Genomic DNA, 21232 nt, shown 5'->3' with positions numbered 1-21232 from the left:
TTAAACACCGTATGGAGAAAAAAAAATTTTTTTAACTTGGTTTTGCTTTTGACATGAAGGCACCGGAAGAAGCCTGCAATGCCTTATGTGCAATATGGGTTTAGCATCACTAGTTAATAAGTCACAAATGGTGTCAATGCAAGGAAATCTGTTATCTGTCGTCTTTTTTTTCTGTATTCCTGGGAAACAATGATGGTTCCTACAAAAGAGGAGATACTTTCCTTTCTCACGCAGTTGATTGATGTTGCTTTCTTTCATGTCTCCATATTTTTCTTTCAGTCTAGCTGTGTGTGTGTGTGTGTGTGTGTGTGTTGCAGGAGCTAGGGTTCTGTGCATCCAAAATGTTGCATGTAAGAGTGGTTTCACTAGGCACCTGAGATATTTTTGGAACCTGTTCTAAAGCTGAGTGTCACAGTGTAGAAAATGCCATGGTTCTGCTTACACAAACAACTTGGGGCCATATAACATAGTTTATGAAATGTAGAAATACTACAGTCATCAAGGATTGACAGATTTTTTTTTAACTCTTCATCTCCTTTAGAGGGTTTCACACCTATTGGAGGGTGCGTATGACTAAAATGGCACAACATCAGCCATTTGCATAGGCTTAGGGATAATTGAAATGTAAAGAAAATTATTCTATATCAGTGATTATGTCTTTGGAAAAAATGATCACTTAAAATGCAATTTCTTATTAAGCTAGTAACTTCCATAATTATTAGCTTTTGAGCACCCAAAAATTCAGTGTTTTTTACATGAACTGACAACTACAATCCCCTGTAAAATAAAGTGAAATTTTTGATTTTGACCATTTGTCTTAAAACTGGTTACAATTTTTTTTTCCAGTGAAGGTGATTTTTTTGGTCCAAATGTTGCATGTCATGTTTTAACAATAAGAACTATTGTCATTACAAAAGAAGAAGTATCTCGGTGCCCTAAATTTGGTTGTCAGAGACTGTGTTCTCCTAATCTACTTTTTTTTTTTTTCCTGAAGAGAAACAGTATCATTTTAGGCATTCGTGCAAGAGAATCATATTACTGGTACTTAAGCAGTTTCCCCTCTTATTTTATTATTTTATTTAAATCTTAATCCATCTTAAACCAGTGGAGCAGAAATATTTAAAAATGTTTCATTTCAAGCAGAGTGCATAATAAATTGCAATAATTGTAATGTGCCATAAATCCCCGAGCCTATGCATTTTGCATTTGATTCAGGATTGAGGTCGGGAAATTTGGAGAAATTTAAAGAAAATGATTCATCAGTCCTTTTGTTCTGTTGGCCAGGGTCCCAGGATTCTTGAGCTGTGCCCAGCTGACAAGCTTTTGAAGATGGCACAATAACAGTTCAGTGATGCCTGACCATGACAGCACAGCCCTCTTAAGCAGGCAGACCAAGAGAAGAAGAGTTGACATTGGAGTGAAAAGGACGGTGGGGACAGCATCTGCATTTTTTGCAAAGGAGCGAGCGTCGTTTTTTAGTGCCATGAATCCCCAAGGCTCAGAGCAGGATGTTGAGTATTCAGTGGTGCAGCATGCAGATGGGGAGAAGTCAAATGTGCTCCGCAAGCTGCTGAAGAGGGCAAACTCATATGAAGATGCCATGATGCCTTTTCCAGGGGCAACCATCATTTCCCAGCTGTTGAAAAATAACATGAACAAAAATGGTGGCACGGAGCCCAGTTTTCAAGCAAGCGGTCTCTCCAGCACAGGCTCAGAAGTACATCAGGAGGATGTGTGCAGCAACTCTTCAAGAGACAGCCCCCAAGAGTGTCTTTCCCCTTTTGGCAGGCCCACAATGAGCCAGTTTGATATGGATCGCTTATGCGACGAGCACCTGAGAGCGAAGCGTGCCCGGGTTGAGAATATCATTCGGGGGATGAGCCATTCCCCAAGTGTGGCATTAAGGGGCGGTGAAAATGAAAGAGAGATGGCTCCACAGTCTGTGAGTCCCCGAGAAAGTTACCGGGAAAATAAACGCAAGCAAAAGCTGCCTCAACAGCAGCAGCAGAGTTTCCAGCAGCTGGTTTCAGCGAGGAAAGAACAGAAGCGAGAAGAGCGCAGACAGCTGAAACAGCAGCTGGAGGACATGCAGAAACAGCTGCGCCAGCTGCAGGAGAAGTTCTACCAAATCTATGACAGCACGGATTCTGAGAATGATGAAGATGCGGGTAACCTGTCTGAAGACAGCCTGCGCTCAGAAATGCTGGACGGTAGAGCCAGAGATTCCGTGGGTAGGTCAGATAATGAAATGTGTGAGTTGGATCCGGGGCAGTTCATTGACCGTGCACGGGCCCTGATCAGGGAACATGAGATAGCTGAGAACAAGCCCAGAAAAGAAGGCCCCAAAGAAAAAGAGCACGGGCTGAACTCCTTTCATCCGGAAGGCAAGCATCTGGCTGAGACGCTGAAGCAGGAACTGAACACTGCCATGTCTCAGGTGGTGGACACAGTGGTCAAAGTTTTCTCTTCGAAACCTGCCCGCCAACTTCCTCAGGTCTTCCCACCTCTTCAGATCCCCCAAGCGAGATTTGCTGTGAATGGGGAAAACCACAACTTCCACACAGCCAACCAGCGCCTCCAGTGCTTTGGTGATGTCATCATTCCAAACCCGCTAGACACCTTTGGCAATGTGCCACTGCCTAATTCCACAGACCAAACAGAAGCACTGCCCCTAGTTGTCCGCAAAAATTCATCTGACCAGGCTGCCTCTGCCCCTCCACCTGGCAGCCATCACGCCTCTCTCCATCAGTCTCCACTGTCTGCTGCCCCAGGCTTCACTTCATCTTCCTTCCGCCACCCATTTCCACTCCCCCTTATGGCATACCCATTTCAGAATCCCTTAGGTGCTCCTTCTGCCTCCTTTCCAGGAAAAGACAGAGGTTCCCCAGAATCCTTAGATTTAACAAGGGAGACCACAAGTTTGAGGACCAAGATGTCATCGCACCACATGAATCATCACCCTTGCTCACCAGCACACCCGCCCAGTTCCGCTGAAAGCCTCTCTATATCTCTCATCAAGTCTGAGTGTGGTGACCTACAAGATATTTCGGAAATCTCACCTTACTCGGGGAGTGCAATATCCTTTACAATACAAAGACCAGACCTTGCATGATTTAATTTTTCTTTTGTTTAGTATTGGGTAACTGAGGGGAAAATAGCACATTATATTTGTTGCTTCTACAGTTAGCCTTGGCTACCAGTTTAGTGAGAAAAAATATTTTAAATCCTGATTTTAACTCTTGTAAACTGTGTTTGCTTTACCAGTGGCTCAAATCTATAGTCTTCCTGAATTACATGTTCTAGGAGATATTTAAGCAGGATCTCTTCTCCTGAGAGGGAGAGTCCCAATTCTTAGAGATGAAAACATGGGTGTTAAGTTGTGAGGGGAGCAAAATACCTTGTGGTCATGTAATAGCTAAGAACCAATGACCTGAAGCAGACCAGACTTGGGAAAAGAACAGGGGAATTGTTCCACCTCCAAAGCTATGTTCCTGACTCATGAAGTATTATGCGTGATCTCTGAGACAGATCTTTTTTTTAAAGCAAATGTTTTCCTAGTCCAATGAGGGGCTTCTCCTTCATTGCTAAAGGCATACATTGGCGATCAAAATGAGCAAGCTGATGGAGGGGGCGGGAGTTGTAGTGACCCATCCAACATTAAAGCAAAAAAAAAAAAAATCCCTTATTAAGGCATATGTGTTCCTGTGTCCTGTCCTTGTTGAGCCTTGCAAAACAGTCGTTGTAGGTAGAACTTCTCTATCATGTGTTCTCAACTTCTGCCAAAGAGAAGCAAGCTTGTGAATGGAATATGCTCAGACACTTGATCCCCAGCTCTGTAGACCCACCGTATCCAACTTTCCAGCACAGATGCAGCCATGTGAATAGGCTGCACACTCCATCCTGTGGTAGTGGTGGGGGAGTCATGGAGGCCTCCTCAAAGTATGGGAAAGTTTACTCCCTTAGCTCAGGTCTGCGTTGCTGCTGCATTAGCACTGGAAAGTTGGATAGGATTGGACCCTGTGTGAATTGTCCAATGTTGTGGAACTTTTATGCGTAAGTAGTACCATAGATATCCAAGTAGCTTCTATCCTAATTAAGTAATCTGCAAAGGCAGGTAGACCTATAGGGTGATGCTTTTAAGATATATCTCGTAACACAGCTCTGGGGATTTTTCAGCCAAGTTTCTCTGCCTCACCAGTCTGAAGATATACAGTACTAGACACATTGATAGGGTAGTATTGAACCATTTTCAAGCTTTGGAAGTCGCCAACAGAGAAGTTTCCATAGCAGTGGGGTTCCATTGGTGGTATTTGACCTTGCATATCTAACAAAGAAATAAGAAAGCTTTCAAATTAAAGCTGAAACAAAATTTCCCTATATTGAAATGTGGTAGATTTTCAGATTTCAGTATCAAAATTTGACTTCAAATATTGGAAGAATATTTAGTTTCAAAGCTGGAAGAGGAAATCTTTGACGATTTGGTGAGAGGGGTCTGCTAACTCCCCCCAACTACTTAAGATCCTTTATTGTGGGTATCGAAATAATTATAGTGAACCTGAATTTTATCAATACCACAGCTGTATTTCTCCCAGAGAACAAGTGATGGGTTTGGAAACCTTCAACTTATTTCTCAAGTGGATGAACAAAGCAGACACAAAAACAAGATGAAGATACAGGTACTGATGTATTTAAGCTACATCAAGTTCTCTTCTTTCCTCCTCTCCCCCCCCCCCCCTCCAGAGCCCTGTTCTCAGCTCTTGTGCAGCTGCTGGGTATGCATGGTTAACCTCTGCTCAGTCATACACAGAAATCTTTTGTCCTAACATACAAAAAGCAAATCATTTGGCAAAGCTTGAGAGTACAATTAGATATAAGACTTCAGCTGGATTAATCTTATAGGGCATTCCCCCCTCCCCTCTTTTTTTCAAACCCCACAATTTGAAAGCTTTTAAATAATGTTTTGCTGTTTGAAAAAGAACACTGTTCTCTACTTATAATTGAAAAGATACATATATTTTCATCATGGCTTTCAGACATGTGCATCTCATGTTTACTTGGAAATAAGTTTTATTGAGTTAAATGGGGCTCAGTTCCTAGTAAGCATGTTGAGGATTGTGCCTTTATTTCTACTGGGATTTTTTTTAAAGGTAACCCCACCTCTGAAATTGGTTCTCTTCAGTTTCTGATCAGGAGGACTTAATACAAACTAAAAGGAGTGGGGATTGAAATAAAGTGTGCAAGATTGGTTTGTTCAGAGAAATAGACAGGATAAAAATAATTTTAATAAACAAACAACTTGGTAACTGGCTTTACTGATTTGAAAAGGAAGCCTCCATAACTGAATTGCTGTCTGCATCCTTGATTAATACTTGTAATAGTGGTGAATTTATTGACCTTTCTTACCAAAACTTCCTGGAGGAGTCAAAAGTACATAAGAGTTTTCATATGGCAAAAAATTATAATGCAGAATAATTATGGCCAATCAGATTAATTATACAATATTGTATATCTAAAAAGACTAATTTACACTAGAAAATAAGATATCCCATCTGTCAGAGCCAGCCCCAGGTGCAGCGAGGCCCAATGTGGAGGTCTTGCATGAGGTCCCCCTCTCATCATGTAGCCGTGGTGAGCCAGGCCCTTGTGGTGCCTCATGCAAAGCCTGGCACTCGAAAATAGTTGGCGATGTAATATCACCAGTTGCTTTCTGGAGGCCCATTTTGGGACACAGACTTGGGGTGTGGGTGGGTCCACAGGAGCCAATGCTCCACTTGATGCATCACCCTCCCAGTCACTGAGATGGCAGCTGCAGCTGTGGGCGATCAACCTGCCACCTCAGTGTGGTAGCCTCCAAAGTGTGGGGCCCAATTTGAGGAAATGGGACAAATTGCCCTAAAGCTGGCCCTGCCATCTATACAAACTCTTCTTTATCTCAGCCGACTAATAGCTGAGATAATTTACCTTCTAGAATTGATTGTCAAAGCTAGTCCTGATACACAAGACCAGAGCAGAATGAACTGCTTTTTCTTCTTCTTCTGAAGTACTGCAGTTAATGTGAAGGTGCTTAGAATGTTGAATTGAGTATGGTAGTCTGCCTTCTCTCACTCCTTGGTTCACACCCTGCCTTGGAACTATAGGGTCAGTTTGTACCAGATGACTCCTATCAACCACTCCCATGCTATGTAAGCATATGTTCTGTGGGGCCCTAATCTGCTCCTTATCAGTGTCCAACATATTACATGTGTGGGCTTTTCACACAGAACATGTCCTTGTTTTGCTTGTAGTAATGCACTTTATGGAAGCAATGCTGTTCTGGGTATCAGCTGTGCCAAGAGAGAGGATTTGACTGCATGGCTAGTAGTGACCAGGAGCATTGGTGGGCAGGTGGTTTAGTTGCTAAGGAACAAGAAGTGGTGGATTCACTTTGTATCTCTTCTCATGGGCTCTTGTAGAATCCTAAGTGTCAATACCAACAAATTTTGCAGTAAGTGTTCTTGAGTCTTGCCATCTTAGCCGATGAAAGTGGTGCTAAAAATAAGCGACAAACCTCAAAATTATTTCAAAAAAAGATGCATCTCAACTATCAACTGCTAGTATGGCCTTCTGTGGTCATACTGCTATATGTGGTCATCTTTCCATTTGTGACAGATAAATCTTTTCATTTTGCCATTCCTTGTGAGATTCAGTAAACCTCCGCTAATACAAATAGCCCCTGGATTTCCTCTTTTGATCTTGTTGGAATTGCAGTTGCTTCTGGTTTACTCTTTTATTTTGTTCATAACTGCTCCTCCACTACAGCCTCACTAGTGTTCTATTTGCCTTCCTTGTTATCATAGTGTAAAACTTGAGAAATTCAGTCTTTTCCTACTCCCTCTCCCACTCTGAAAATTAAGCACTCAGAAAATCAGATCTTATGCAGGTTACCTTGCTTTTCCTGGCATGTCAGTATAGCATTGCTCATATACTATATCTGAGGGTAGGAATGCATAGGGGGAAGGAGTGCTATGGTACCTGCTGTTTGGTCCCATTTCCAACCCACCTAAGCACTAACAGATCCAGTCGATGTGAAGGTATTCACAAGACTGTATCCAGTCAGAGCTTCAGGTCAATGTATGACCAGGGAACAGTTTCAGTGAGCACGATCCTACTTCCCCTTGTCTATGAATTCCTATACTCAGTGATGTCTGTGGGGAAGGGCTGTAGTTCAGTGGAATAGCATCTGCTTTATATGCAGAAGGCCCTGGGTTACCTCGCCTCTCCAGGAAGAGCAGAGAAAATTCCTGTCTGAAATCTAGAGAGCCACTACCAGTCACAGTTGACAACACTGAGCTAGATGGACCGATGGTCTGATTCACTATGAGGCAATCTCCAATGTTGTATAGACTCTCTGGCTGTCATGCTGACTCCTCAGTCTTAAATACATTGTTCATAATCCAGGAGTTCTTGCCTATGGAAAAACAATGCTTTTTGATAGATCTGCACATTGTAACCAGCCCAGCCAAGAGCACCCTGCCAGCCATGTACAATGATCCCAACAGGGCATTGCTATCTACTTGTTTTTGTTGGACTGCAACATGGACTACATAAACAGAGTGGTGTCAAAACGTCTGCCAAAAGAAGGGGTGTGCTGGATCAGACCGAAAGTCCACCTAGTCCAGCCTCCTATTTCCCACCGTGGCTGGTCAGGTCCTCTAGCCCATAATCAGGACATGTAGGCAGATAAGCATCTCCTGCTTCCCAGCAACTAGTAGTCAGAGGCTTACTCCCTTTGAACCTAGAGGTAGCATATTATATTCGCCATGACAAATATCCATTGACTCCAGTGAAGCTGTCCAATGTGCTTTTGACCCCTTCTAAGCGAGTGGCCACCCCCACATCCTGAGGCAATGTGTGAGCTGCACACTGACATGGCCGGGGGGCGGGGGGGAGGTTGTATTTGGTTTATGTCCTGTGAACCTTGCTTATGGTAACACAGGAAATGTTTAACTTTTTGTAGCCAATGCTAGAACTCAAAGCAGCTTATGTGGGGGGGCTCCCAGTTTTCTGCTGAGGTACACACATCTTTTCAGTTTGACCTTAGCCAAGGGAGTTGATTTTCCCAGACTATTCACTGAGACTGTATGTGCAATATACGTGCAATATATATACACATGTTGACCATGTGTTCATGGCAGCATCTTACAGGCCTAGTTGGTTGCAGATATATATGGTAATTGTATTTCCACTGGAGCCACCACTTCTCATATATGCAGCCACTTTATTTTCTAGCAGCTGCCCATTTGTCAGTGTTATCTGGGAATTCATCGTAGGCAAAACCAAATGGGAGAGAGAGAGGCATGTGAAGGTCTGTTTGTTCTCGACCATGTTTTTGTTTTTGTTCCTCTTTATTTCACATGGCTGAATATTCATATAGAAAGAATCTTTTCTTGAGAGCAGCAGTTCTTCCCTTTTGGAACAGAAAGCAACATCTGTTTCCTTGGAGAATCCATCCAGGATAAGAACACAAGACTAACAGATAACAGCCAAGTGGAGGTTTTGGTAGCAAGCGAAAGCACAGAACCTAGAATCCTAGGGAGTTTTTTTGGTTTGTTTTTTGCTTTCCTTTCCAAATACAACTTGCTGTTTCTGTAAAAAGGCCTCTAACCATTATCCCCTTGTTTGAGGGCAAAGGGAGGCAGGGAGGGAATGTTTGTATGCTGCATTAAACAAGATGAGAAGATGCACCTGCACCAGGAGCTCCTGCCTTGTTCATGAATGTATTGTGCTTCTTTGCAAACTAAATACGTTTAATCAAATATTTAAGTTTTTATCCAAATTGTAAAAGAAACAGGCAGCCAGTTGTTTTCCTGCACAAGCTTCCTTGTCAGGCAGCCTCTTTGCATCTCAAGAAAAATAGCCTTGTTCAGCCTCGGGGCATTTACATAGAGAATATTGAAACACAACAGTAGATTGTGGCTTTATTGTTCATTTTGTTGTGCATTCAGATGACCTTCCCAGGTGAATTTTATGTTTTCAGATCAGAAACGTGGCTTTTTAAAATTCAAGAAACTTTCTAAGGCAGGCATAATTCCTGTCCAAACAGAGGGTGCTTCAGAGTGCAGTATGGACAAACAGTGTTGAATGAATGACAGTATTTTCATTAGAGTCATTCTCTCAGACCAAATAAAATAATTTGAAGCAAATGCAAGTCTATTTTGTAGCACACTGCTGTTTGATTAAATTGAGGGGAGCTTTAGTTCTACTTGATTTCCTTTTTTTTTTTAAATCAGGTGAAAATCTGCAACACTCTTTTTGAACAGATTTTGGAGATATAGTGATGAAAACAGAAAATGAGTATTGGACATGCTTGTCTGGTCTTAAGAACCAGACTTTTGTATGCTACCTGTTCATTTTGCAGGTACCCAGGGCTCCTAACAAAAATCTATAAGAGAATTTTAAAAGAGGAAGGGATAAAAATTAGGACCTCCTCATAAAATAATGCTAGGGAGGCTTCCAGACCAGATAAGATCCTGCTGCTCAATTGCTACTCTAATCCCCCGCCCCAAACTATATCATATTGGAAGCAACAGCCTATATTGTAGAACTATAAAGTGGAAAACATGGGCTGTTAAATATACATACAGGCAGTGTGTCTCCTCCTTTCTCCATCTTCCCACTTCCTGTTCCTTACATCTCCCTTTATCTGCTGCTGTTGTTCGAAACAGGGCTGCATTGTGCTTTGTAAATAGACAACTCTCAGATTCTCAGGTTGTTTGAACACTGCTTTAGGTTCAGCTGCAGTACACAATTTCTCTGATCTTTTATGTTCCTGAGCAGATGTCTTTCATTAATTTATGAATTTATCATCTTTTCTTTTCTTTTGCCCCCCCCCCTCTCTCTTTTTAACACCTGGCAGCTGGCTCAAGTTTCAGCAGTTATTGTCTATTTTGCATTACACATAGAATTGAATGTCATCTGTCTTCACAAAGCTATGGCGAAGAGTACTGAGGAAAGCCACATGAGCTGCTGGGGCAAAGCCTGTTTGCGTTTTATTTGCCTTCTTCTCACCCCCCCCCTTACCTCCTTAATATTTATTTGTGCTCATTTTCTTTCCTGGCCTTGAATGGAGCTTAGCTCGTGTTCGGTACAGCTGTATGTTTACTGAATCTATTCCATCATGAGTCATTGTGCGTGTGTAAGTATCCTGGAAACAGCCAGTGCTTTCTTGGAAGAACAGTTGCTTTTCAGCACAAGCAGTTAAAAGGCAAATTAACCAGTTGGTCTGCTCAGTTTTAGCAAAGGGGTTCACTTCACCACTGGCCCTCACATGTTTTGTTCAACCACTTTTAGTTAAGGATGCTCTTCTCACTCAATCACTTTTTCAACAAGTATATTAGGATTGAGTTCTAAATTACAAATATAATTTGGGGGAGCAAGAAGATGGCTTCTGCAAATCCAATGTTGCAATAGCTCTGTGATATGTATTTTTGTTCTGCACTAATATTTCCCCCAGCTTTGTTAGGGGATGATTCTGTCCTTCCTCTAAAAGTATAAATACTAATTAATTAAATGTAGGTGCTGCCAAGGCTGTAATATTCAATGCACTTACTAGGACTTACATGCCAAGAAGTAGTGGGACTCACTATTGAGTAAGCAGCTTGGAGTACACTGTATAGCTTGGGGGGGGGGAGTTTATATTATATACAATATTATAAACACTGAAAGCCAGAGTGAGGCTTGGATTGGATTGAGGTAGCTTTAGTTCAGATACCCCCAAGCAGCCATGAAGCACATCAGGTGACCTTGAACCTATTACCTTTGCTTAAGACTATTTTATAGCTGATATGAGAGAACCCCTCAAGTACAGCATTCGAAGCTCCTTAGAAGGAGAGCAAGATATAAATGTAATAAAAAATAAACATAGTGGGCATGAGTAGTTGAGGCTATCTCCTGAGAATACTTGCTAAAATGAATGAAAGCTATCTCTAGAGATGAATTGATTTCTTGTACTTTATCTATTTGTTTCAGTGGGGCCTAAGAGGAGATAGTCTAAAAATATTGGGCACAATATCTTTGAACCAACTGCTTCATAACTGTTAATTAAGAAGACTTAAGATTTTCTAGCCAAAGAGATTTTTAAGGACATTGGAGTGAGTGTGTGTGTGTGTGTGTGAGAGAGAGAGAGAGAGAGAGAGAGAGAGTGTAGGCAGGCTTCTGTAGCGCAATCTCAATACAAAATAGATGCCTGTCGGAGAAGTTTTTGACTTGTCTAAAACTCTTATCGCTAAGCAATAGGTGACAGCTTGCCACTATTATTTCACTTATGCATTTTGACAGATGGCTATGCTGAGTGTAATGCTCTTTTAGACTTCTCTATCAGTCTAATGGAGGTAACTGGAGGTTCTTTCAACTCTTCTCTTGGCACAAGAAGTATGTCAGTCATAAATTATCGTATTTGTAATCATCAAGCATCTAAAACAAGAGTGCAAGTTCAGCAGAGCAGTTTTGCAGTGTGCTTGCATTAATTATGTGCTTTAACCCTTAGCATTTCCCAAATTCTTTTAGAACTAAAATGAAACAAATTTTTGTTTGATTTTCTCTGTAAACCGCATTGTGAACTTTCCATTGAAAGGTGGTATATAAATACTGTTAATAATAATAATAATAATTTTTAATGGGTATCTTAAAAAATTGACATCGTTCTCTCTCTCTCCTGCCCCTACATATCTGTTAACAAATTGCTAAATAAACTATATGATGTGTTAGCTCTATTGAAAAGAGCATTGCTTCCTAACCTGGAAAATATAAATTTGTTGTGGTGAACTATAGAACTTGGCCTATCTTGTTTCTTATTTCCACCGTGCTGTTAGGTGAAGGTGCTTTTGTTTCTGGATCTCTTTGAACTTGTTTGACCTCTCCACCACAACGCATGTTATTTAATAAGTGGTGTGTGTGTGTTTAAAGGAAACAGACCTCCATGAAGCTACTGGGAGCTCTCTTAATTGACCTTGTGGGGGCCACATTGATTTTTGTCACGTGCATCTTCGTTTCTGATAAATTATAAAGCCATTAATTTGCTGAGGAAATGGCAGGGCCAGCCTGCTGCACAGATGTGACGAAAACTGTCCTAGCACATGGAACACCAAAGAGTGCCAAGAAGCCAGGGGACGAAGAAGATAAACCCCTAGAATAAAGCTTATGTTATGGTTAGCTTCACATTCCCTTAGGAACTCTTTTGGTTGTTTCTGTTTACAGATCTGAAAGGTAATGGTGTTTTGTAGGCTAAATAGGTCTCCTTGCAGGGTAAGTGACCATACATTGATCTGCATACTGATTTGTTCATCCCAGATACACTTTCATGCTCAGAGGGAGCATAAAACAGAGAAGGAGGGAGAGTCTTTAAAGGTTGTCCTGCTGAAAAGCATTCCTAGAATTGAGCTACCGAGATGCAAAGAACAAAGTGCAGTTTACAATATGCAGCAAAAGCACTTCCATTTGTTCCGTGAGCATAATTTGATACGTGAATAATGCAGTGCTCAGGGAAAAAGAATATATAAAATTGTAGGTGGAAAAAGAGGACAAAATCTTATCCTGACAGGAGACATGCTTAGGTGCATGTGTACAGTATTTTAGTTTCCTTAGCAACAAGTGAGTGTACATGCAGTGTGCTAACCTTACACCTGGTCAACTCTCAAGGCCCGAACAGGAGACCCAATGTTATGCTTACTGAGAAGAATGTCCCCTAGGAATTGATCCCAAGCCAGTGTGCCCAGGATTGCAACTTGAGTTCTCTCACCTACCCAGTTGAGCATTCTTTCCCAGGTAATTGCAGCTGCCATTTTAAAGAGCTGCAGTCTGAATGTTAATTGATTAGTCAACCCTAGAAACACTTTGTTCTGTCTTTGCTGGCCCTCAATATGGAGAACCAGGTTCCAAGCCAAGTGCTTGTTTTTCCTTAACCGCTTTCATCCCTACATGCAGGAAGGGTTGTCGCCTAATCACTTGAAAAAGGCCAAGCTCATGTTCTTTTATACCCGGTACCCAAGTTCCAATATGCTGAAAACCTACTTCTCAGATGTAAAGGTAGGAAAAACCCTTATTTTGCTTCTCTTCCCTTGTCATAATTGCATGTTTTAACCTAGTGAATGCTTATTAATTTTAATTTGATTTTGCTAATAATATACCTTGGCAAATTCTTATTAACTTTTGTTTTTGCAGTGAAGATATCCTAAGGTCTCTGTTATGATTTTGTGTTTATCTCTTTTTTCTCCCCTTCCTTTTGGTACTATGTATTTTTCCCCCCTTTTAGCTCTGATGAGAACATTAAAAAAAAAAAAAATTCCTGCAAATGTGGAAATGTGTCCTTTTTTTTAACACAATTGGATGGCACGGTTTTGCATCTGTGAAATTTTCTACTGTGACATTAGCGTCCTATCCAAGAGCATTTTGGAGAGCAGTTTGAAAGTGCTCCTTTAATTGTTCCATTGCAGGCGCGTTCCCTCATATTTCGCTTACATTAGTGCCCACTGTAGAGACACCCCTTTTTCTCTCCGTCAAAAAAAAAAAGAAATGCTACATTGAAATTCTCTGTGCAGAAGCTGCTTAAAAACAAAAGTGATGATTGTCTCTTATTTACAACTTAATTTGTTGTTGATGCAGAGTACACTGAACATAAGGAGGATGAATAAACTGACAGATTCAGGCCACATTATTCAAATGAGGATATGAAAGCTGTCGACGTACAGCTGCATCCTCCCTCATTCTACAGAATATTAGGACCTCCTGATTTTTTTTAAAGTAATTGTTCTTTCATTTCAACTTGATTTTTTTGTGTTAATCATTTAAGTTTTTTTTTTGAAACCTAGTTTGGGTTTCAATTATTATAATGACACACATGGTATCATTTTGTAAGCATTTCAAAATAAACATCATATTAGTTTAAATTTGCGGGTTTAAATTCTTTGCATCTTGCCTTCTCTTCCCACCAACACCCAAATTCTCCACAAACTTTTTTTTTTTCCCCCAGTGTAGGCAAATTGGCTCCCATGGTTTGGTTTGGCTTAGTTCTAAATTGGTCGCTTTTGTGAACGGGCTCGTTGACCACTTTCTTTGCACTTAAAAAAAAACCTTTACTCTCCTTATTAATTGGCTTTTTATTTTAACAAGACATACACTCAGGAATTTGGCATTTTAATTTGTGCACCCTTACAACCATCACCAGCCCATTGATTATAACATGTTAGATGTATTTTTTAATCTTATTCTTTGTCCTCTGTCTGATTTTACAGGTGTGGTTGTGATGTATTCTTTTGCATGATATGCGTCTTCATTGTTTTCTGTCCCACTGGAGGTTTGTGAGCAAACTGGTTTTGCAGGTTTCTGTAAGTGCTTTGAAAACCTGCAAAACCTGTTTGACCAAAAAATCCAAGCAGAAGGGGGGAAGAAATAAATAAATGCGTGTCCAGCTGTTAATGACTGCTCTATCATATGTGCTTCCACTCTCTGGAAAAGCTATCATCTGTACATAGCCTCTGCCTAGAGTGGGCCAAGGAAAAACGGTGCTTTTGTGGCAGTACTCCCTGCAATGCAACAATGTAAAGGATTGCTGTGGAGACTTTGCAGCCATTGGTACAGCTTAACCAGACTATGGCTTGAGAGAATCTCCTGAGGGCATCCTCTCATTCTTTTCTCTGGTGGATGCTAATGCAGGCAGCTATACAGAAAAGTCTCTCTAGCATTTAGTGCTTGTTGTCTTTTTTTCAGCATGTGACAACCGAGCTCGGTCTTCTTGCAATGTTGCCAAGTTTTATATGAAATATTTTGATGTTATGCCACCTTATATTTATATAGCATCATTCATCCAGAAGAAGCCCAAAGTGCTTTACAAACAGCCAATATAGGGATCATTCACCCACCACTGAAAGGCAGCCACTTCCGTGGTGGAAGGCAACAGCCATTCGGGGTCAGCAACATCACACACCAGTAGATGTAAATATTAGATACATTCCTCTTTTCTTGGGGGAAGAGGGCTGGTGGGAGGTGGTGGTCCACATTGATACTTTGGAATGTTTATGTCATGTAACAATTCATGGGGAAAGTCAGCTTCTCCTTTGACCTGCTCTGCAAATTTGATCAGGCTGATCATTTGACCACAGTTGAATTAATGTTTGTTAGGGACTCTGCAGAATGGAGCATTGTGGGAACATCACCAATCTTTTTCTTTCATTTTTTAAATGTCTATAACTCAGAACGTGGGAGGTGGTCCTCTATCATAAAAGAAAGGAGCAATTGCCAGATTATTGTCTACAAAAAAAATTTGGAATACCAATAGCCTAGTGGAATGAGCAGCTTAATGCTGCCTGGTACTGCAGTATTAATATCTGGAATAAGGAAGCACCACATCAGACTTTCTAGACCAGTGTTGGTAGTTCTGACTCTCAGTGGTCTCTTATTTCTAAGCTCTCTAGCACATTCCCTTCCCAGTTCTGCCAACTGTATTCTTTCAATGGGTATGCTAGGGGTTGAACTGGAATTTTGATGGTCAGATGGGCCTTCTGGATACCACTGGTATCCAGTGGTATTGAGAGAAGCAGCAGCAGAAGAGGGTTATTGCCTTTGTGCCCTCGTTGTGAGTTTCCTGGAAGTGCCTTGTTGGACTTCTAGTGGAGACAAGGTTGTTGGACTAGATGGATCTTGATTTTGATCTGACAAGGCTTTTCTACCTTGTAAAGATTTTAAGAACAGAATAGAGGAGGAGGGTTCTCTGTGTGAAGGAGAGGTAGATTGCATTTGAGTGGGTTTCCCACATGTGTGAATATTGGCAGAGGGTGCAACTTAATTTATGGTGGGGTCCTATGGTACAGCTTGCTAGGGAATGCATGTCTCCATTCATCTGACTCTGCATGTGCACATTTGTGATCTGCATACCTGTGATCTGCATACCTGTGTGCACAGTTGATGTAACTAAGGGTACAATTCTAACTAAATTTCCACCACTGATAAGCCATGTCAATGAGACCTGCACTGCATCCTGCAGTGGTGGGGGTAGTAACAGAGGCCTCCTCAAGGTAAGGGAATGTTTGTTTCCTTACCTTGGAGCTGCATTACACCTGCATTGAAAGATGGATAGGATTGAGCTCTTAGTTTAAAGCTGTGGTGCCCATTGACGGTGATTAAAATGTACTTTCAGAAATTGAGGCCATCTTCCATCTCAAGATACTTCTTATAAGTACAGTATCTCAGTGGCCAAACCATATTGGACAGTATTAAAGTCCATCTAAACAAAGGCTAATGGTGACAATTGTAAAATAAGAGCATTCAAAATGATTGCAATTGATCTTCTAATCTTTAAAACAATGACATGTCTCAGTGTTTTGACAAGTTCATGGCCCAATACTGAGGCTTGCTGTGCTAGCAAATAAGTACTTGAGAGAACTTGTATTAACTGTGAACTACGTATCAACAAAGCATTATAGACTACATTATGCCAACCTTCTAGAGTGTACTTGCTAAAGCAAGTGTTTGAGGATGAAGTTTTAGTTCCACCGAACTTGATGGCATCATAATGTAGCAAGGTAGAATATAAAATCTTTCTGCCATACTAACTATGGCTATAAAATAAAGGAATGTATTAGTTTTATTGTAATCAGTGGGCAGGATCCAAAGAGTCATATTTGGAGCATGCTCTAGGGCTTGACCCCATCTTTCCATTACAACTCCTCATGCCCCATTAAAAACCCATTTGATAAAATCAGAGGTGGCTGCTTTCAGAGCAGCCTCTAGTGCTGCATGAGGAGCTACATCAGGAGCAGACTATCTGGAAAGCACATAGAGGCTCTTTGGATCCTGTCCCATGCATTGCAATGTATCCCAATGTGTTGAGCAATAAATTTGCAGAGTCTAATTCAGTGTTCTGAATTTGTTCTGTCCCAGTCCTGTGTGTTGCCCTAAGTATTTGACAGAAAGCCCGTTTTAACAGATTTTACAAGCAGTAGTAATAGATTTTACAAATGTACATTCTGAACCTAAAACTATTGTATATGGAACAAAACCTCATTGATTTCCTTAGATCAGGGACCCTTAGGTCTGCTAAAATTGTCCCATTGATTTTGATTGATCATATGAATGTGTTACCATGCCCAGCCTTGCACCCTTGCATTTTCTTCTTGTTACAATCTTGCTTTAGTTAAATAGCTATCAGTATGTATAGGACTGAATAAGATGCAACCAACACTGTCTCCAAACTTGAGGAAGAAAAAAAATTCTCCCAAGTTGGGTATTGTGAGAACAAAAAAAGGATTCTCCTTGTATCACCTTTTTCGCTCCACTTGCTGCCGATTTTAATGTATAAGCTAATAATTCTTAGACTCCTAAATACAACAGATTCAGTGTCATTTTAGCTTTGAAGAACAGGCGCTTCCAGGCTTTTCAACCCAGCAGTGTTAAATGATGTATCTCATTCCCTCCACCCCTTGAGTCAACTGCTGCCTAGCCAGATTAAGGTGTCAGATTGATTTGTTTTATACATCTTTTGACCATGCTCATTGAATATTTAGGAAGTTTCTTCAGCCCATATTGAGGCTGAGGTATCCCGTGGGAAGCATTAATCAAAGTCACAGAGACTCTTACACTGTGGAAACACAGACTCTTTATTGTAGCGATTAGTTTTTGCAGTAACACATTAACACACTACAGAGCTTTTCTTCATAGAACAATTGATCCTTTTCTTGTACTCCACTGGGGGGGGAATAATTAACTCTTTAAAGTTTGGCAATTTTAAAAAGACTGATTTATCTACACCAGAATGTTGAAACGAGAGAGGGCATTTGTATCTGTTTCTATTTGTGTGTGCTTTCACATGCATTTGTGTTATATGCAAAATTAATCCACACTTTCAATGTTTCTGTATTGTTCTGGCTGAACAGTTTTGTTCCTTAAGTGCTTATGTATGTCGTTTTGCACATCTTACGTACGTTTTTGTCTACACACTTTGCTGCAACAATAAGCATTAAATCTGTTTACGGCCCATTGCTAAATAGTGACATGTGCATCTACTTTTTTTGTTGTTGTTGTCCACGTTAGGTCATTCATGTTGGTTCTAGAAAAAAAAACACTTTCTGTGTCCCGTCCCCCCCATAGTACCCTTATCCATATGAGACAATGTCTTGTAACAATGCAGGAGCCTAATCTCCATGTCAAAGCAATTTTCATTCCCCAGTGCACACCCTGCTATCATTTTGTAATGTTTTGTTTCTTATTCTAAAAGAATTAAAAAGGAACAGTAAGCCGTCACGGGGGCCTGTGGTCCTTATCTCAGTGTCTGGAAATTTGGACAGTGTATTTTACTGCTGAGATAAAATGGAAAGAACTCCAAGTTCAGCAAATCGTAATGGGTTTAAGTTCTATTGAAATCGGTAACCAGAAGATCAGATAACGGGGGTCCTTCAGTTGTCTTTTTAATCAGGTTCCCCGCAAGGGCTGAATAGAGACAGAGCAGACACACAGAGTGAAAATATAATTCTTGGATAGGTTAAGTACATGTTTGAACTCTTGCAAGCAGAAGCGATTTGATGATGACTTAATCATTTTCTGGTCAATTATCTGTAAGGACCCTTGCAACTGCACGGCAATTATGATGCAAGTTGGCCTTTTGGGAGAAACACCAGTCTCCCTGCTTCTGTTTCCTTGTTACTTAGATTCCCTGCCATAAATTTTCATTCGTTTATTATCTTTGCTAGGATAGAAACAACTTTCTGTGTAGTAATTACAGCCCCAATGCACACTTTAGCTGTCATCTTGTTGGAGGCCTGGATGTTCTCATGGCCAGCATTTGATAAGTGTTCTTTGTTGATTTTTGATTAATGCACATCTCTTTCTGGGGGCTGGGGGAAGTGAATGCCTGTGATGACAAAAGGCAGGGGGTAGTATATCAGCTTGCCTGATATATAGCTATGGATTTATTGGTTTTAACTTGGCAAGTTGAGTTGCATCTGTCCTTTACACATAGGAGGGGTTGTCAATAAGAGGGTGTCAGCTGCAACGTAGCCTCGGTGACATCCTGGGTTCAAAGGTCATATGAAACAGTAAGGGGACTCATCCTCCAAGAAGTGAACATTGTTCACCTTGACCTTCTTACACCTTATAGAGTGATCTGGTACTTGTCACACCATCTTATAGATGAGCTCTCAGAACTTTAAATTTGAAATTACCAAACAAAATGGCAGGGATAAATGAAGGTTTTCTGAATATGTGTCAGAATACGATAAGAATCTGCAGGCCTAAACGAAGCACGGCACACAACTCGTTTTTCAAACTCAGAGTGGACAACCCCACAGGAAAATAAAAGTTTAAATACACACGCTCTCTCACTCTCTCTTTTTTTTATTTGATATACAGGGTAGTATTACAAAGAAATTTAGTGTTAAGTTTCAGATTTGTTTGCTGAACAGCAAACACACTGGAACGTAACTGTCCTCAACTTACTAGAAACTGCCCATAAACATTTTCTACAATGGAGTTTACACTTTATGTAAATCAAATAAAGAAGTCAGGAAATAGGGAAAGCAATACATTTTCCATATCCTATATGGTACATGCATTCTACAAAGACTTGTCTACAGTGCATAAAACCTAGAAAATTAGTGCTGATAACAATGGTTAAGGCTACTGTTTATACTTCAAAACATTTATACTTATGAAAATGGGTTTGTTCAAGCCTGGCAAATTCTAGTGCCTTTTAAATTAAATTCCTAGAAGCCTGATAATGTTTTTCAGGAATCTGGAAATATTATTTTCCAGCTCTGATACTGCGCCTTCTAGAACAGCAGGGCAACTTTCGGCCATAATATCTAGATCAAAATTTGCTGTTTCTCAAATTTGGTACAATATTTTCATACCATATGACTGATCCTCTTGTGCCTCCTTATCCCTCAGGTTTAAAAGCTTTTGAAGATGAGCTTTGTGAGGGTGGGAAAGAAAGAGAAATATAAGAACACTATGAAATTGTGGAGAACAGGAAAGAAGTGTCAGTACTCTAATCCCCCTCTTTACATTTTAACAGTTCAACAGATGCATTACCTCTCAACTCATCAAGTGGTTCAGCAATTTCCGTGAGTTCTACTACATTCAGATGGAGAAGTATGCACGGCAAGCCATCAACGATGGAGTAACAAGCACTGAAGAGCTGTCTATAACCAGAGACTGTGAGCTATACAGGGCCCTCAACATGCACTACAATAAAGCAAATGACTTTGAGGTACGCACTGATCTTTCTCTTTTTTACAAAATCTCACTATGCAAATATATAAATTGAAATATATTTTTTAAATAATTGCATTTTCACTTGTCTCTGCATAGTCTGAGGTGGCTCACTTTAGAAATGATGTTAATGAATGAACTCGTTACATGATTGACTGGTAACGACATAAGCCTAGTTAGCATGCCTTGTTGGAGGCTCAGTATATTTGGGTTTTCTTTCTAAACTTTGAACAAAGGGGACAGTTTAAAAAAAAATGAGTTGAATATATATACTAAAGTTATTTACAAAAACGTTACTCTATGTGAGATTTGTTTTCAGGGCATTATTTTGCAAAATGAATAGAATAAGGAAATTGCAATCCCTCTGCAAAAACTAAAGGGCACATTTCAGAGAAAGTTAGGTGTCCCTCAGTTCCATTGAAATACATGGGAACTTGGCCTTCCTCATGTTTCTAAATTGCCCCCGGATTGGATTGGCAGATTTGACTGAAACTGTTCCTTCCAGGCCAACAATAAGCCAGTATGAGCCAGCAGCTGAAGCATCAGCTCAGCAAGCTATTGTTGTTAACCTGCTGACCCTCTGTGAGACCACAGTAGCAAATTCCTCAGTGCTGTGGATAGCATTTTGCACTGTTCAGCTAGTCAGATGCAGTGATGAGATGAGAGGGACTTCTGGGAGTTTCACTCCATGGCATTGAAGGCTGGTAGCAGCATGTTGGTATTATCTGCTCAAGGGATAGAACAATATTGTGTGGTGTCACGGAAAGTTCAGAAGGGCAGTGAGGTTTCTGTTTGTTTCCTGATAAAAGGAATACTGTGTTAAATCTTTCTGTAGTGTTCTCAAAAGGGTAGTAATTGTTGTAATATCCAAGTGTTTAAATGGGAAAGGGACGCAGAGCAAGGTTTGGATTATGGAAGAATAAAACCCACAAGCTTTGCTTCTGAATTTGACTTTTCCCCCTCTATTCGTATCATAGCCCCCCACCTGGCCTTCTAA

At 40.6% G+C, this 21232-nt stretch overlaps 1 protein-coding gene across 4 annotated transcripts in view; it reads left to right on the top strand.

Annotated features, from left to right (window-relative positions):
• PROX1 (prospero homeobox 1) overlaps positions 1 to 21232 on the top strand; it is an 80143-nt gene that overhangs the window by 7654 nt on the left and 51257 nt on the right. For 2 of the 4 annotated variants that reach the window (XM_066619042.1, XM_066619031.1), the window contains exons 2-5: positions 1285 to 3078; positions 12957 to 13062; positions 14830 to 14967; positions 20039 to 20233. In XM_066619042.1, the coding sequence (XP_066475139.1) occupies positions 1352 to 3078; positions 12957 to 13062; positions 14830 to 14967; positions 20039 to 20233 (2166 nt within the window). In that variant the 5' untranslated portion in view covers positions 1285 to 1351. The remainder of the gene's footprint in view (positions 1 to 1284; positions 3079 to 12956; positions 13063 to 14829; positions 14968 to 20038; positions 20234 to 21232) is intronic. The other 2 variants (XM_066619057.1, XM_066619051.1) reach the window with 1 other exon arrangement.

The sequence above is a fragment of the Tiliqua scincoides genome, chromosome 1 (assembly GCF_035046505.1).
Source record: "Tiliqua scincoides isolate rTilSci1 chromosome 1, rTilSci1.hap2, whole genome shotgun sequence".
Lineage (NCBI taxonomy): Eukaryota > Metazoa > Chordata > Lepidosauria > Squamata > Scincidae > Tiliqua > Tiliqua scincoides.
Note: the sequence above shows the minus strand (reverse complement) of the source record. Positions and strands in the feature narration are given on the sequence as shown.